Source organism: Fulmarus glacialis, unplaced genomic scaffold (assembly GCF_000690835.1).
Source record: "Fulmarus glacialis isolate BGI_N327 unplaced genomic scaffold, ASM69083v1 scaffold18125, whole genome shotgun sequence".
NCBI classification, from domain to species: domain Eukaryota; kingdom Metazoa; phylum Chordata; class Aves; order Procellariiformes; family Procellariidae; genus Fulmarus; species Fulmarus glacialis.
In genome coordinates, this window is record NW_009211402.1 from 54,226 (window position 1) to 71,704 (window position 17,479).

Here is a 17,479-nt window from a genome sequence, read left to right on the forward strand (position 1 = left end):
TTTATCCAGGTGTGCTCCAAGCCTAAAATCTCAAAGCTGCAGGAGTTGCCTTGTTGAGTCTGTTTGCACTAACTTTATAGCTGGTGAAAAGAGTGATTTCTCAGCTTGTGCTGGGACCATCTTGCTTTAGGAAGAGGAGATGGTTTCCTCTTGTTTTCAGATTCCTTATCCAAGCCTAGCATCCAGGAAATATTAAAACTAGATTAAGTGTCTATGTTAAATTCTTCCCTAGTTCCCAGGAGCTTATATTTTCTGCTTAGAAGATTCCTCCTGGGGAGTGAAGTCAGCAGATGGGATTGCGTTTGAGCCAAAGGTCAGAGCCCGTGTCACTGTGTCTGCTGATTAATGATGTCTCCCTCATTAACGCAGCAGCATGTACCACTAATCTTCTTTGGGCTGTTTATTGGTGGGAATAGGCAGGAGTCGAGATAATGTTGTTCGTTTCCCATAGTGATACTTATCTCTTAACACAAATGGCACCTGGAATCAAGGCTCCATTTTCAGTCCCTGAGTCCCTGAAGAATAAAGATGCTTTTCTTATGCAAGATCTTCTATGCTGATAACGGAGGCCAGCTCAGGCCCTGATCTCCCAAGCGTGCAAGGGGGCTGCAGCTGGATACACTGGATGAATTTTGGTCAACCCCAGAACAAAAATGATGTCCGTTTTCTATCTGCAAAACGTGAAAACGTGCACATGATATCAAGTTTGGATTTGAACCTAAATATCCTCCAAGTTCAGGGTTGCTCAGTTCCAGAGTTATTTCTGCAGCTCATCTCTAATGAATGTGACACTTTCAAATAGTGGCTTATTTTATGCCTTTGTTCATTGTATTCTGAGGGAGCTCGAGGGATCAAGAGTTCCTGAGCTGGGGGCTGTGCAACACACAATGAGAAATTTCTGGCACAGAGAGTTGCCTGCTCACTTTCTGAAAGATAGAAGCAGTCTATGAAACACAGCAGCGGAGGGGGGGTGGGTTGAGGGGGGGGAAGGGGAAGGCTGCTCTCTTAACCAACACTGGAGACGAGGCCAGCTTTGCAAGTGCCAAAGGATTGCATTTATATTGTGTTTGTATGAAAAGATGAGCAAGGAGGGCAGATGTTGCCAGCCCATGGCTAAATTGACAGATGCTATGCTTGGCTTATGGGAAGCCAAGCCCCTATGCTGGGCTTGGGAAACTGGAAAAGAGCAGGATCTGTTGATGTTTGCAAGGGGAACGAGAAGTGTGTGAGCACTGAGAGAAGGGCATGCTTATATCCAGCTGAATTCTTAACCCTGCTGAAAGAAAGGAATTGTTGAGGCGGACACAAGACAGCACTCCTGGGCAATAATGGTGCAAAATGAAGAAAGGAAACATCAAAGCTGAAATCAGACACATCTTCCTGCTACAAAGACCTTTATCGATAAATCCTAGGGAAGTGGGGGGTTGTTACATAGAGTGACATTTTTAAATTATCCTGGAAGCAGCCATAAAAATTACACTTTAGGGAACAATTCCATGGCATGTTCTTATGGGTGGAATCACTGACTGAATAACGCTTTTCCTTCCATAATTTTAGTGGTTCTCTGCCAATAATTTAACTTCTTTTCTTAATAGCCCTTCCTCTACTGCATAACAAAATGCTAAGCCAGCTCTGTTATCAGTGAAGTATGTAATGCCAGTACCTCACCCAGGATGCTTTCCAATGCCCCAAAAGGAATAAGTGTCTCACATCCAAAATTGTTCCAGAATGATAACATGCAAGATACAAAAAAGAATGCGGAGAAACACCAGGCAAGGGAGTGAAAGGCACTGCATGCTTTGTGCAACAAGCTCTGTTCAAATCTGTCCAGGGTAGATCCTTCTTGACAGTCTTCGGCATCTCCAGGAGGCAGATTCTGCCAAGAGAGAAGAAATCCTTTAATTACAAATCTCACCTCTTTTTGCTTGCCCCTTTCTATTTAGCATTTGTAGGGTGACGTGTTAGATGCTACTTATGTCCCTACGGGCTAGTCTTTTGTCACCACCACACAAAATCCCAAATTTTCTAATGAAGACAAGGCTCTATTTTTTACTCCGTTGAATCTCATTCATGTTTCTGAATTGGAGGGAGCTTTCCTGCATTTTCCATGAGCAGAGTGGGTCGGCTGGCCCGCTTTCCTCGCGAATGGAACATGATAGCCATTTTATTAGCATGTTTTCAATTTTCTTACAAAATGTCTACAGAAGAGCTCACTGTTTGGATCCATTAAAAGCTCATTTCCATGGATTTGGTGTGGTTTGGAGGGTTCCATTACACTCCTCTGTGGTTTCTTTGTGCTTTCTGGAAGGGAAGGTCTGAGAGTCCCGTGCGCTGCACGGGAGAGGGCTGATGAGGCATGACCTCTGCTACGTGACACGGAGATGTTTTCTCCATCAAGTCCTGTTTTTTTAGCAGATGGAAAGGTTGGGGTTTCAACATGTCTGTGGGCACCCGTGTTGGATGGGCTTTGCAGACTGCAACTCTTTCTGAAGCTCTGTAGCCTTTGGCTTTCAGCATTTTCAGCCTTAATGATCAGGCCAACTCCAACCCAGCGAGTTGGAGACCAGGTCCAAAATCAACGTTTGCATTGAATTCTGCCATTGTCTGAAGAGCAGAGTGCACAGAATATTGCTTTAATTTTTAACAGAGAGTTGGAAAAGTCGTGAAGTAGCCAGGTTGGAGTTGGAAGAATTCCCTACCCAGAGCTGGCAGCTGGGTGTTAATGAGAGGTGTACATATCCGTCCCACTGTGTCAAGCTCTCCATGGACTTCAGCTCTGAGTGAATCAAAACTATGAGACACTTTACAAAGAGAAAATAAAGAAGGCAAATGTGGTGGGGAAGAACTGAAACAACAACAAAGCCCGGAGCTCAGTTTCTCAAAGTACAGGATGTGCGAGCAGGCTTGAGAAACTCTGGCTTTTCTTCTGCTTCTTGGGTTGCTAACACTGCTCTCGTCTGAGCGAGGATTTTCAAGGGGGAAAAAATGTTGCAGTTTGATTTAACCGTTTGAATTAACTCTGTTTTTCCTTAAGAATGGAATGTAGTTGCTGCCCCCACAAACACGTACACTTTTTCTTGGGTGACTGACGCTATGTCATAAGCATTGATCTAACAAGATGCCTGCCTGTCAGCTGGCCTCCAGACCTCTGATAGAACAAACTTCAGGAGAGCTATGCAGAAGTTTTAAGCTGTTATTTCTAATAGTACAACCAGCTTTTGCTTCATAAAGCTCTTTCCATAACCAAACACAGGCCTGTAATTAAATGACAGGGCAGGCTGTAGTGATAAAATCTCTTTCGCTGCAGGGGCCCAGGTGGGGGAAGTGTTTTCTGTAGATTTGCATTGCTGCCTTTCGAGGTTTCAAGTCATGTCTGTCTCTTGGAGGGGCTCTGAGCATCAAAGAGCTAAAGGAGCACTGCAAGGACAGAGGCGATATCTCTGCTGCTTGCAAAAGGCGGCTGAAATCTTTGGCTAGCTGAAAGCATAAATTTAGAGTTCCTAAGCAGCCAAACAGGAATGCATCTTCCCCTCTTGATATATGAGTGTATAACCTGCCCTATGCACTTGGGCTTAATTTTGTGCACGTTGAAATCGAGGTTTCACTGGATTCCTCAGGACTCAGAGTTGCAGCCAAAGTGAAACAGAAGATAATTGTGTTTGTAACAGGTTGTGTGAGCAAGGAGGAGAGATTGAAGATTATTTTTTGACCACATGAAGCACCCATGGGGGGTCTCTGTCCATACCATATGCCTCACTTCAAAAGGCAGCTCGGCTCATCTTACTCAAATACATGCATTGTCAGCGTCTATCGCTGAGCTGAGTGGGGTGAATTTCCCTGTGTCTCACTTTGCAGGGAAAAATCGTCACTGTTAGGGCACAACTCTTCTGCTCTGTTTAGACATTTCCATTCAGATGAGATGAATTAATGCCTGGATGAGTTTATCCCTTTCTGCTGCATGTAAATGGCATCTCGAAAAAACTGATGGAGATGCCTGCTCTGTAACCATCTAACACATCTGACCACAACTCAACGTGCACCAGTGTCCAGATCATTTCTGCAGTCTTTTCCTCTAGAGGTCTAACAGTGTAGACCCTCTTATACCTCTTTTCCCTCAGAGCAAGGTGGGGGCTTTGGGGTGATGCAAATTAACTGTCATCATCAGATGTCTGTGGCTGTCCCACCCTGCAGCCAAAGGCTGGTGCAGTGGGGTCACAGTGACTGGGACGCAATGGCAGGAGGCTCCTGGCAGCCTCTCTGATTTTAGAGAGAAGGATGAAGTTTATGAGGATGTTTCTGGAGGACCAAGGACAACGCTTAGTCCTTGAGAGTCACCTCTGTGCAGCCAGATTTCACGCCCTCTTGCCCTCCCTTGGATTTGTGCCTATGGGAGTCCTTTTACAGACATTGTTAGGCGAGTTGAATCCATCCCAAGCCTTGGAGAACTACCCCTATCCCTGGGTACGTAGGCCAAAGATTATTTACCATTGGTGTAAATCTGTCTGCTTCATCCCAGGCTGAATTCATAATGTCTCAGCTCCAGTTTTCGTCTTCTCTTTTTGAGACAGCAGAGCACTGCGCTCTCAACATCATCTTTGTGCGTCTCTTTTCCATGATCCCATCACATCCTCCCAGTTTCTTGGATAAATGTAATTGAGTCCTGCTAGTCCCTTAATGTCAGGCAGGTTTTTCCAGGCCTTGAATCATCCCCTTAGACTCTGAACCCCCCCATTTTGTTAACACCCTCTTGTAAGAGCTGGCACCACACGGAGCTGTGGCATCCAGGCATGATCCTAGTTAAGAGGTAACATCACCTACCTGCTTCTGCTCAGTGTTTCTCCCACACATCTTCAGGGCTGCACTAGCATCGCTAGCCACTGCATGGCACTGTGAGATTGCAGTCAGGCATTTCCTTCCCAACTCAAATTTTTCTCATTTTCACACTGGACAGGACACAGCTCACCACCCCTCTGGGTAGCCCACACCCATTTCTTACAGAAATTTCTTGCCCATTTCTCAGATCTGTCACTGTGGCTCATATCCATCATCACAGCCAGGTCTTCTGGCTCCCAGCACAGATTTCTTCTGGTCCCTCCCTTGCCCTGGTGGGGTGGGTTCAGGTAACCCTTTCCCAGGTGTGTATGCTGCCTTCATCACTGAAGTCTGCTTAGATGAGCTCTTCCAAAGACATCCTCCATCCCCACTCCCAGATGAGAGGTCTTTGCTGTTCTGCCTTTTTTTTTTTTGCAGATTAGTCTTTGCCCTGCAGCAACTCTAACCTCCACACATGCTAATGCCATCAGGCTGTGCAAGGCTGTTATGCTGTTCACATCAGAAAAATCCCCTCGAAGGAGCAGACTTTGACTAGTTCCTTTTCATTACTTTCCTGCCAGCCCCAGGCAGCATCTGAATTGCATATAAAAATCCCCTTATCCATTCACAACAGCACGATAGATTTAAAATACAATAAATAAAGTTGCTTAGCAGAAATACTTTATTTTGCCAATTGCCAGGACATAGGGGGGGGTTTGCCACTGTAAAAACTATCGGGCCAATATTCCTTCTGTCTTTTACCACCACTAGGACCATGACCACCAACCAACTGCTTTGGGTGGATTAATTAGAGGTTGGATCTAATTCCATCTCAGCTTCTGAAACAGATTTCAGTTGGCAACAGAAAAAAATCTACAACCCTGCTCCCAGACAAGTCCTTAGAGTCAAGTGCCCCACAAGTGTGGCTGGGCCCTGTACAATTAATTATATTGACATTTGGGTCAAAATTTGTTGAAAACAGATTGTCCTTTTCAAAGAGCTGATTTGCCACTCTGTCCCCTTTGATTTTCCAAGTTTCAGGTCCCAAGCGATCACTGAACACAAAAATTATAGTCTGTCTCTCTGTGTATCATCTGTGTATAGGTATTTGCTGAATTTTCTGCTCTGTCCTCACCCTTTTCTGTTGCAGTTTGACTTTTGTTAAGCTGCAGCTTTCAGGCTTTCTGTGTGGTTTCCCATCTGTTGTTACTAAAACTTTCACAAGGATATGAAGCTCTTTAAATACTCGGTATAAAAAGAGCCAAAGAAATAATTAACTCAAGAATTTTCTCAAGGTTGTAATATATATGGCCTGGAAAGTTGGGAGAACTCTACAGTTCTCAAGTAAACCCTATAGTGTCTCATCTTTCCAGCTCAGTTCTTCCAGCATGGATTAAAATCTAACTCTGAGCAAAGTTTCAAATATAGATGCTCTGTTTCAGGATCCAGACCCCGGCACCCAGGACCTTGGCAATGGGGCTAGTCTCCATGTTCAGCTTATGGTGAGGGTCTGCTTTATCTCCACACTAGACAGATGCTTATAGAGCACATCGTAAGTTCAAATGGCAGAAGCTACAGGACTGGGGTGATTGCCTCTGAATTTTGGTACTTTTGTAACCTTTCTGCAATTATTACCATATGTCTGGGCACTGGGGCTGCCTGGTCCCTCTGATGTCTGAGTCCAGCTCTTGCGCCTTGACAAAATGGTGTTGCAATGTCCTTATTTTCCATGCTCTTAAATCCAGAGTGATGCACCTCACTGGTATGTTATATTGTCACACACGTGGCAGTGGGCTGCTGGAGAAGCAGGCTGCTGCAGAACCAGTGTGTGGGGAGGCTTGCTAACATGAATGATGTTTCTTTGATTGCCATGGATAATTAGGTGTCATCTCTCCAAGGACTCAATGTGTATCTCTATCTCACTGATCTTCACTGTGACGAGATAAATAGTTCAAACTATGGCATGCTCATGGCATTGTTATGCAAATGAGTTCACACTAAACTAGGACTGCTGATTGAGGAGCTGAACCCACAGAGTGGTATGTCCAGACCCCGCCTGCCTAACTGATAGTGCAGAGGCCTTTTCACCCAGATTTAGATGCCTGAACGTCCTTAAAATTGAACCAAATCCCTCCTGTATGGAGAAATTCGGTGAATAATGAGCCCAGTGCTTTTTAAAAACATGATGTTGTCTCTGATGTTGCATTTCTGCTTTCAGAGAGGTCTCCAAGTCACTTGGAGGGACCAGCAGGTCCAGCCAGTCATGCACCTGCACAGGCTTGTCCTGAAGCTTCCTTTGTACTCCAGGGAGCTCAACATTTTAGATCAGCCTACCCAAAGACCTACACTGTCAGCAGAGATAAGCAGAGGACTCCATGAAGCCCTTTGTATCACGCTCCGGGGGAGTCTTTTTTTCCATACTGATCCACTGCTAGGAGACCATTTATGGTCTCAAGCGTCCCGTGACAACCCGTAACACCAGCTACTGTCCTCGGTGATCCCAGCTCTGGTCCTGGATCCACACTGCAGATAGGAAAGGAGATGGTTTGCAGGGAAACATAATCACTGTTGGTTTGTTCTTTTCTAGATGTGGATGAGTGTGGCGCAATCTCTGGCGTGTGTGATGGCGGCGAGTGCACCAACACCGCAGGCAGCTACGTGTGCACGTGTCCACGTGGTTTCATGACCAGCCCTGATGGATCACGCTGCATTGGTAAGATGCTAAATAGATCTCAGGACCACAGATCCAGGGAGAGATCACACTCTGAAACCCAGACCTGGTGATTTGCAAATCACTATCTGGTGATCACCAGATTTGCAAATCAAAGGGCGCATTGTTCCTGCAGTAGCTGGAAAATGCTCTTTTCCATGTGCTGTCCTTGCATGTGCCATGACTGACATGGTCTGTCCTGGTCACAGGTTTTGATGCTGTTGCAGACCAGGGCTTTCTCCATCTCCATAACTTGGACTGCAGGTGCCTCAGCGCTTGAAGTGTTTGACAAGGGGTTGCTGGGGACACTAGGAGGAGGACTGGGGTGGAAGGTGTCTGGCTGGGATAGTGGTCTCTTTGAGGAAGGATCCTTGTTCTCCTACTCACAGAACTGCACCAGCTAGGGGGAGAATCCCAGACCCTACCCCTTTTCTCCTGCATTAGATGTCAGCCGGGGAGAGACACCAGTACTCCCGCTACCACTGAACTGCAGGCACAGTGTGTGGTTGTGGAGTGTGTAAGTCCCAGGGAAGGCTTGCAAAGCCTTCCTGGAGCAGGGAGAGACCCAGTGATGGGGAACATCCCACAGCTGCACATTCATCCGCTTGCTTTGCAGAGGTGAAGGGGGGAAAGGTTTACTCCAAGTGTTTGCATAACCAATGCAAATAAACTGACTTTTATAATCTCCTCCTCCTTCCTGCTTAGGCCACAGGTAATGGCTCATAAATCCTACTGCCCCAGGCTAATAATCAGTAGGGCTGGTTGGCTTCCTCTCACTGAAATCAACCTTTCGGCAGTGAGTTGCTTTGCACTGAGCTGGTTGTCTGGATCCCCTCTGTACCCAGTGGAGAGAAGGAGGTGCTTCCCAAGCACAGCACAGGGCACTGCAGACACCTATTCCCGCACCCATGCTGAACCTGCAGGTTTGCAAGGCTGCCGTATAAGCTCTTGCACGTTACCTTGTAGCCCACCTTCCTCCCACAGTAGCCAATTACTGGCAACAAAATGAAAATCACAGTCTTGCAGTCCCCATCCTGCAGACTGCATGAAGGGCTTGGTGGGGCTGGCGCGTGCCGCTCCGCCGGCTCTGACGTACCTGTTCACCCCGTCTCGGTTCGGCTCAAGGGGTCCGTATTTCAAAGCTTCCCAGAACTGGTGTGAGTCCAGGCAAGCTTTCCCCAGACTACGGAGCCTGGAGTGAATCTTGCATGTTTAACAGATCAAAATTCCTTTCCAAGCCTTGTAAATATTTGATGGTCCATTTCTCTTTGTAACAGACAACAGTTTCTATGATAAATAGATCACTTCTCTGTTTACTTGCTCTCAGCAGGGGCACTTACTTTAGTCAAAATGAATCCCAGGGTTTGTCTCACTGTTCAGAAAGTTCATTCGCCTTTAGAAAGGCAAGGATGCAGGGGTTTGTAAAGAAGAACTGTCACAGAAAAGGCAAAGATCATTGTTAGCGCAATGGAAAATGTCAGGTACAGCTTTCTGTTGAAAGTCCTGGAAATTAATACAGAAAAAAATAATTTCCAAATTCTTTTACATGCACAGAACCTGGAGTAAAAATTAATCGTGTTCTAGTTCCGGAAAGAAAAATTTTGTAAAGTATAACGTACGAGTCACCTTGTTTGGGTATCTGATAGATTTTAATGAGGATGAAATTCTTTTCCTCCCTGTTTCCCAGACCCTGCCATAAGCCCGGAGGGGTGTGACGGCTGTCGGATGAGTCATATGGACTTTTCCCCACTTTCCTTGAAACCAAGTGCTTCAAGAAATGAAAACTAAATAAAATTAGAAAGCCCAAATTTAAAAATAGTCCAAAGCTTAGTTAGCTGCAGTGGACTATGACTGTATCTGAACTCAATACATCATGCTCTAGCCATTTCCCTGAGCTAATATATGCTGCTAGTGTGCTGTCACATTTTGGGACAGACAATATTTTTTCTGGCAAAATGCACAGTTACTATTGGGGTGTTGTTGCCCCGGGATCCATATTTTGCAAAGCCTGCTTCTGTCGCTTGAGGGGGTTTTAGTGCTCGTTCTGAGAGTTTATGGTAGTTTAAGCCCACAATTTACGTCCTATGAAATAAATCAAATAAATAGTTTGTAAAATTGAAAATTAATAAATAATGTGGCCACCCTTAACGCACGAACAGCATCAGCAGAGAGCAGAAGAGATTGTCACGCTGCCACCTCTCAGATGTTTAGACTGGAAGTGACCGCAGTGTCTCATGTATCATGGGGCACCAGCACTGGCTACGTGGTGACTTTATGGTGGCAGCCTTGATATATTCCCATCCCTTTCCCCTCCCTTTTTAGTAAAGTAAACACCTTTTTATTGCATTTGAATAATCTCCTGTAGTTTTTGCAGCTGAAACAGCAAGACACTGCGCTTGAGTTGATCCCAAATCTCATTAGCTGCTTTCACTGCCTTCCTCAGTAAAATGCAAACAGCGGCGTAGCTGGAGAAAGTCTGTCATAGTTTGAAATGAACATTTATTGAATGATTCAACCACCTGTGCTTGACACAAAGAATCCAGTTCCACACATGTTCATAACAGTTTCATTCATTTATGCTTGTAAAAGACAGGCTCGGTGTTTTGCAGGCAGCAGAAGGATCTGCTCCAGCAGGCAGTGAGGGTGGTTTTTTTTTTTCGTTTCAGTACAGTGGGTTGCTTTTCAAGAACAGCTTAAAAGAATAATTTTCAAATGAGAAAAATGGCCTTTCAGATGCATTTCCAGACATGCACATGGTGTTCCCTTGTTCGTTGCAAGTCAGCACTCCTGCACATTGCTTTCTTTGCTCTTTTTTCTTGATAGTGCAGCAAAGTTCTGAGAGATTTGGGTCTTATCTCTTCTTGGGCAACATCAGCAGATTTACTGCCTAAAGTTCTGGGTAGGGCCAGATCTTGCTTATCTTTGCAAAGTCCTGGGCTCAGAGACGGTTGTGAGGGTATTACTGAGGACTTCACCTGCCTGGAGAACCTTTTTGCCCACTTTGGTCATTATCCAGGAAAGGAAAGAGCAAGAGGAAAAAGGAAATATGAGGAGATATTTATGAGGGCAAGAAATGACAAAAGGGAAGTGGCGTGAGGGTCACAGGCTCAAAAGAGATTGCTAAGGAGCTGGGGAGGGACCCTGAGCAAAGCTCCCCAACAGCTCCTAAGGCATCGAGGGAGCTGGCGATGCTGCCAAGCAGAGGTCTGCCTGGACATCTGCAGGGACCAGAGGGTGTAGTCACTCCACAGTGTGAACCTGTGCAGGAACCTGGACTGCAAACAGTCCAGATTTGTAAAGCCTTTCCCCCTAGAGAGAATCATTTTTTATCAGATCATTTCAGGGATGCATTTATATCTCAACCTTGTAACCATTGAACTGGGAGGTGAATTTGGAGAAGAGTGAATGGCCAGGGAGGGAGTGAATTTACTATAGCACTTGCCAGCAAAGAAACTGTCCTGCAATAACACCCAGAGCTTCCCTGTTTGCACTACAGCCCTCCTGCGGTGAGACAGCAGAAGCATTGGCGGCCCAGGTGTGCCGTGGATATTGCAGTTTGGTGGGAGCTGTGCACAGAGCTTTGTGCTTTTGTTCTGGCGTGACTCTTCACTGAGACAGACACCACCATCTAATCTTACCCAGGCAAGAATGAAACTGGTCGGTTTTCCAGAAACGGAGAACATATGATGGCATCATCGGTCCAGACTGACTGTCCTCACCACAGTATGAGGCTCCTTTTTGCACCTTCTTCCTTGCAAACCAAGCACCATTGGGCATCTTGGGTGGGAGACCTTTGGCTACACACTGCTGTGTTGCAGCTCCCTTCTGAGCTAATAGCCCTCAGGTCCCCTGTAGTCAGAGCCAACTGCCTTTTGCAACCACTAGTTTGGGTTTGGTCACTTGAGCTTCTCAGTTTCTGTATATGACAAGACACAAATTGAGATAAATACTTACCCTTGAAAGTTCTCTGCTGGGAAGCAGTACCAGTACTTTCTATTCCTCCATCTCTCCCTGGCAGGGCTGGAGCAAAGCATCTTCTGCTTCGTTTGCATCTGCCTGGACCTGGGGAGGATGCGTGGCAGCAATCCCCCGAGGGTCATGTCCGATGGGCTCTGCTCCCCGCAGCCAGGCTGTCGTGGGGAGCCCGTAGCTCCCCCGGAGCTGTGCCCTGTGTGGAGGCCCACCACTAAAAAACAAACCAGGTTTTCATCAGAATGAAAATTGCAAAATCCCTTGCAGGTGCACAAAAGATCTTAGACACCTTGTGCAGACCACAAAGAAGATGTCCACACTGAAAGGGAAGATCGAGATTAGCCGTGGCTGGATAGCCACTCAGAGGGTGCAGCTCCTGGTGCGGGGCTTCTCCTGGGCATCAGGACACGCACACCAGGGCATCATGGCCCAGCCAAATGGGTGCAGATTCTGCCAGAGCCCAGCCTGGAGTCCCATCCCATTATGATAAGCAGGCCAAACTCCATCCCCTGCTCTACCGCTCCTGGCTGGACCTTGTAAAGCACCCACAGCTTCTCTGAATCAGAGACCTCTGACAGACCTGTGGCTGTATCCCCCACCCCTGTGCGCTGTCTAATCTCATATGGAATTTTACCTCTTTTCTCGCCTGCAGCATTATCTGATTTACTGAGGTTATTGTGCAAACCTGTTCCCTTAACAGCTGCAGAGGAAGGCAGAAAAAACCCACAACGGCTTTGTGCTCGTACCTCCAGCGTGTGGGTGGTCCTGCAGGAGGTCACAGAGGGACTGCAGGGACCCACTGTTCTTTCCATCCACCCCTCTCTCTGCCCAAGGCAGCTCCAGATGAGTTTTCAATTAGTTCTGACCTTCATTTCTGAGAGAGATTATTACAAACTGCAGCAAAGACAGCTGAATTTAATAAACATTTGTCCAGATGAATAAGGGCTGGACCATTCCCTCCGTTACACAAACTGCTGTGACCTCCCTGCCTTGTCAAACTTGTCAGCACATGTCTGTCTGTGGGGAAGGAGGTTGCATTCTCCGAATCTCTCCTTGCCCATTAACTGGCTGGCTGTGATCGTGTATCACAGCTTTTGGGACAGCAAGCATCCCACAGAAGAACAGAAGGAGCCGGGTGGGATCTGTCCTCTCTAATGCCCAAAGGGTTTATTCCAAACTACCACTCTCAGATCTAGAAGTTCATTTAAGCTCAGCCCTAAGCCCTCACTTAGCTAAACTCCCATCAAGGTCTGAGGTGCACCTTTTCCAAATGGCCCCACTATCCCGCCCTGGCTTGTTCAGAGCAGCTTCTTTCTGGAGTGAGTGTGGGCTACATGCTTACCATCATTAACGTTGGAAAAGACCTCTAAGATCATCAAGTCCAACCGTCAACCCAACACCACCATGCCCTCTAAACCATGTCCCTGTCAACGTGCTGTGGAAACACGGCCCTCTCCTACACTCCAGCAGCTGCTGAAACCTGCAAAGACGTGGACATTGCTCTTGCACTCTTGCCACTTGAAGTGTGGGCTACATGCTTACCATCATTAAGGTTGGAAAAGACCTCTAAGATCATCAAGTCCAACCGTCAACCCAACACCACCATGCCCTCTAAACCATGTCCCTGTCAACGTGCTGTGGAAACACGGCCCTCTCCTACACTCCAGCAGCTGCTGAAACCTGCAAAGACGTGGACATTGCTCTTGCACTCTTGCCACTTGCCAGAGATCAAGGGCTTGGGATGACCCAAACACCCATCTGGCTAGGACTTCCCTTCATCAGGATTAGGAGCTAATCTGGTGCTGCGTTCAATCCCCTCACTTGAATTTCCCTTCTCCTAGTCTGTCTGTCTTTCTGCAAGTCTCTTTGGTGGATGAAGTTTCCTGAAAGGGAATAGTTCATGTTGAACTCAGTGCTGCAGAATGGCGGAAAGGATGTATCTGAGAAAAGACCTGCTGGCTTAGTCACCCTGGCTTTAAATGGGGTCACTGTCCTCTGCAAGTCATTGAGCTGTGATTAGAGAAGAAATGTAACCACAGCCCACAGATCAAACAGCTCCATGCAATTAATTTCAATTATATTTCAGGAAAGTGTCAGCCTGCTGGCTAATGTCAGTCTAGAGGCACAGATGACAAATCAGACTAGACTTTCCCCCTCATTAATTTACTTGAGAAACAAGGACAGGAGATGAATGAGTGGAAGATTCCAGGTTTTCCTAGTGGAGTTGGTGCCAGACGGAGCCTGCGAGACATGTGAAAGTCCCTCAGTCTCCTGGGCCTTGTCCAGAAGCCACACACACCAAACACCGGTGCCAGGCTTGGTGTCTGTGGCTTTGGCCAGGCTTGCGGACTTTGACCACCATCCAGGGCTGGTTCTCCTCTCAGCTCAGTCCAGGCTGTGGGAACTAACCCATGACCTGAAACAGGCATCCACTGGGAATGGGAGCGATGAGGCTGGAGAGATGTGGAATTGGGAACAGCTCCGTTTGTTTAGCGAGAGATGCTGGGACCACTGGGACCTGGCAGGGAATGCTTCCTCATGGGAAGCTTGGGATGTGGGACATCTGCCAGTTCTGGGCAGGAGAGGTAGGTCCTTGCCAAACCTGAGATGTGCAGGACTGCATTGGACAGCATTGGCTGTGGAAAGGTCCTTGCTTAGCCCAGCATCGGGGATCACTAACACTGGAAGGGTTGTACCTGGATCCCCAGCCTGACCAAAGCGGTGTAGGAGATGGCTGACCACCTTGGTCTGCCAGCTCTGTCCTGCCACAAGTGAGAACAAGGGAAAGGACTGTTGCAGCCAAGGCTTCAGCGTCGAGCAGGCATGGCTGGGGAATGCCCGCTCACTCTCTGGGAACCCTCAAAATAGTAGCAGGCAGCGCTGGATTGTTTTTATCACAAGGAAGTGTTTTTAGTGGCAGAAGTTAGAGGAAAATATATCATGCTGGGTCCAACAGCCCAAGAGAGGAGAAGACACTGCCACTCCACGTGGCCAAGTTCAGGGCCTGTTGTACTGTTATATTGGCACTGATGGCCAACTCTTGGTCACAAATGTAGTATAAATAAGCAATACAGACACTAACATCAGAGGAGGAACCTGAAGAATGGAGATCTCAGCCCCAGGATGCAATTTTGTGGAATAATATATTTAGTCCGGAACAGTTTATCTGTCCCCACCGAGAGAATGGGTCGGCTGTCCAGCAGTGGAAGTGTCACCATTTGCAGTGGTCTCATGCAGACCACCTCCCCTCAGCCCGTTCCCTCTCCCAGCTGGTGGGTTGGGTCAGTGGGGGAACCCGTCCCTGACATCTCTCATCAGTGAAGAAACTCTGGTGAGAGAAGGGAGACATCTGTAAATAATCCCATTTCTTTGGGAAGGTGAGGAAACATGGGATGACATGGGGGATCTCCTGTTTTCTGCTCCGTGAATTCAGCCAGAATCTGCTGGGTCAGCTTGTCCTTCCTGCAGGGCAAGGAAGGCAGATCCCAATGGAGAATCCAATGGAGAGGCACAGCCCACCTACTGCCTGTTTCTGGCTCTCGGTCAGGCTGCTTGTAGTATTTAGGAGCGTAAATGGGAATGAGAGATCTAATATTGGGGAATAAGGCCTGGCCCTACGGTCTTGATGTGCTCCAGATGCAAGTGCTGGAGAACCTCATGATCTGGGAGTATGAGGCAGACCAGGAGGTCAGATTGGAACATTGGAAAGGCAGAGGAGATGCCATTGGGAACGGGCACTCAGGACCTGACCGAGAGTATGGTGGTGACATGCTGTGAATGCATCTCCTTCTCCTCTCCCTCTCTGCAGACCAGCGGATTGGGACGTGTTTCTCTGCTCTGATCGGGGGCCGCTGTGCCGGGGACCTCCCTGGCCAGTACACCAAGATGCAGTGCTGCTGTGACTCAGGGCGTTGCTGGGCCATTGGTCAGACTCCAGAGATGTGCCCTGTCCGGGGGTCTGGTAAGTGCCACACAAAGGACCTCCACCTCCTGCTAGGCCATCTTATGGTTCTGATGGCCCTAGTGGTACCCCAGGCTTGACATGGAGAATCATCAACATAACACCCAGAGAGAGGTCACATTGGGATGCTGGCTCCCCTGCCTGGGTCTCGTCTGAAGTTGAGCCAGATGTGTTCAGCCAAGGCAAGAATTTATCCCTTTCCTCCTACACCTTCAGCTCTCTGGCTTCCACCGTAATTGAACCTTGGGGCCAAACGAGGGTGAGCCCACGCAGCAGGAGGCCTTGAGAAGGCACAGCACTGTAGATCTCTCTCTCTGCCTCTCTTCTTTCATCACCAGCTCCGAGCAGGGCAGAGCTTTACAGTGTCTGGCACCCTCCTGTGTCCTCTCCTTCCCTGCACGAAGGGAGCCCACGGTGCCAGCTGTCCCACGCACCCCGAGAAGCTGTTGCCAAACACCCCGGCAAGCTGCGCCTCATCATCTGCTCCGGAGTGGAGGGTGTTAAAGCCCTCCTCACCCATCGGCCCTGTTCCCATCCGCACCCACCCTCTTTGCTCCCTGCCGCTCCGTCTCCATCCCTCTGTTCTCTGCACTCTGGCAGAGGCGGGGGGCGGATTCAGGCACTCTTGAAAAAGCACTAAGGCAGCTGTTTTGTTTCAGATGAGTACCGCAGGCTTTGCATCGAAGGACTCCCAGTCGTGCCAGGGTTCCCTGGGAGCTTTCCAGGAATTCCTGGATTCGGGCCCAATGGTGTTGGGCCAGGACTCAACGGGCCTGGAGGCATCGGACCAAATGGGGCAAATGGACAAGGCGGGATCCCAGGTCTGCCTGGAATGGGCCCAGGAAGTTCAAGCATTGGTAATTAAAATTACTTTCTTACTGCGCTGACCCAATTTGGCTGCCTGTCTCAGAACACAGGCAGCGTGTCTGCCTGCGTGCCGGCCTGCTTCTCGGAGCCGTGCACACATGAGCAAAGCGCCCGTGCTCTTAGCCAGCTACAAGGTTTATTTTGACACAGGGGGAGTGATGGGATGTGACACTAATGCTGTTCAGGATGCTGAGCCCAGAAGCAGATCAAACAGCGTCTGCTGGCAGAGCAAGGGAGCCGAGGCTGGCTCCAGTGCAGAATATCTTTCTAATTACCAAATAGGAATGGAGCTTTCACGTCACCGCCTCACTCCCTGCCTCCCCAAAACAAAACTGTTTTTCCCACCACCTCGGACACCTCTCTCATGTGCACCCCCGTATAGCTCCTTGCTAAGGGCTGAAGCCTGTGAAGAATGCACTGGGTGTCAATAAATATTGATTCCCACCTTGCTTCTGAGAGGCTGTGCCGCCTTGTGCATGTGGGGTAGGGGCATGGCAGGTACTGCAGCACCCTGCAGAGATTTCTGAGGCAGCTGAGTTTGTGTCTGCAGCCCGGTGGTTGTTCAGGGCCCGTGAGGACCACTGATCCATCAGTTTGGACTTCCTGGGGACAATCAAAGGAAGGGAGCTGTAATCCTAAAAAGCGTGTCTGGCCTACCAGACACCCGCCACTTTGAATCAGACCATTGACATCTGCAAGCATTTCACTAATCTCTGCCTGAATGGACGCTGCATCCCCACCCCATCCAGCTACCGCTGCGAGTGCAACATGGGGTACAAGCAGGACGTGCGCGGAGAGTGCATTGGTGAGTAGGCTCTGCTTGACACGCACACGGGGCAGCTCCAACCGTGCCCCACGCCTGCTCCTAACAGCACCTCGAGCTGCTGCCCCGACAGCCCCCATCCCACTCAGAGCTCCCCACAAGAGGCTGGAGATAGAGGGCTTGTGTCAGGCAATGAAGCAGCATGATAGAAAAGATATGATGTCTGCCCCTGAGGAACATCCAGGGTGATAACTCTGGTAGCCACAACATTGCCATTGGCTTAGCAGTGGCCAGTTCACACCGCGGGAAGCCCCATATAACTGGCCCCTGGGCAGGGCACTCTGCCAGTCGTTGGGCAGCTGCCTGCTCTGCTTACCCTGAAGCCTTAGGCTGC

At 48.4% G+C, this 17,479-nt stretch overlaps 1 protein-coding gene across 1 annotated transcript in view; it reads left to right on the forward strand.

The window, feature by feature from the left end:
* Positions 1-17,479, forward strand: part of LOC104076615 (fibrillin-2-like) — a 111,234-nt gene that overhangs the window by 52,682 nt on the left and 41,073 nt on the right. Inside the window, 5 exon segments of the mRNA XM_009577534.1 lie at positions 7,400-7,525; positions 15,303-15,455; positions 16,115-16,276; positions 16,473-16,477; positions 16,983-17,127. Of these exon segments, the coding sequence (XP_009575829.1) occupies positions 7,400-7,525; positions 15,303-15,455; positions 16,115-16,276; positions 16,473-16,477; positions 16,983-17,127 (591 nt within the window).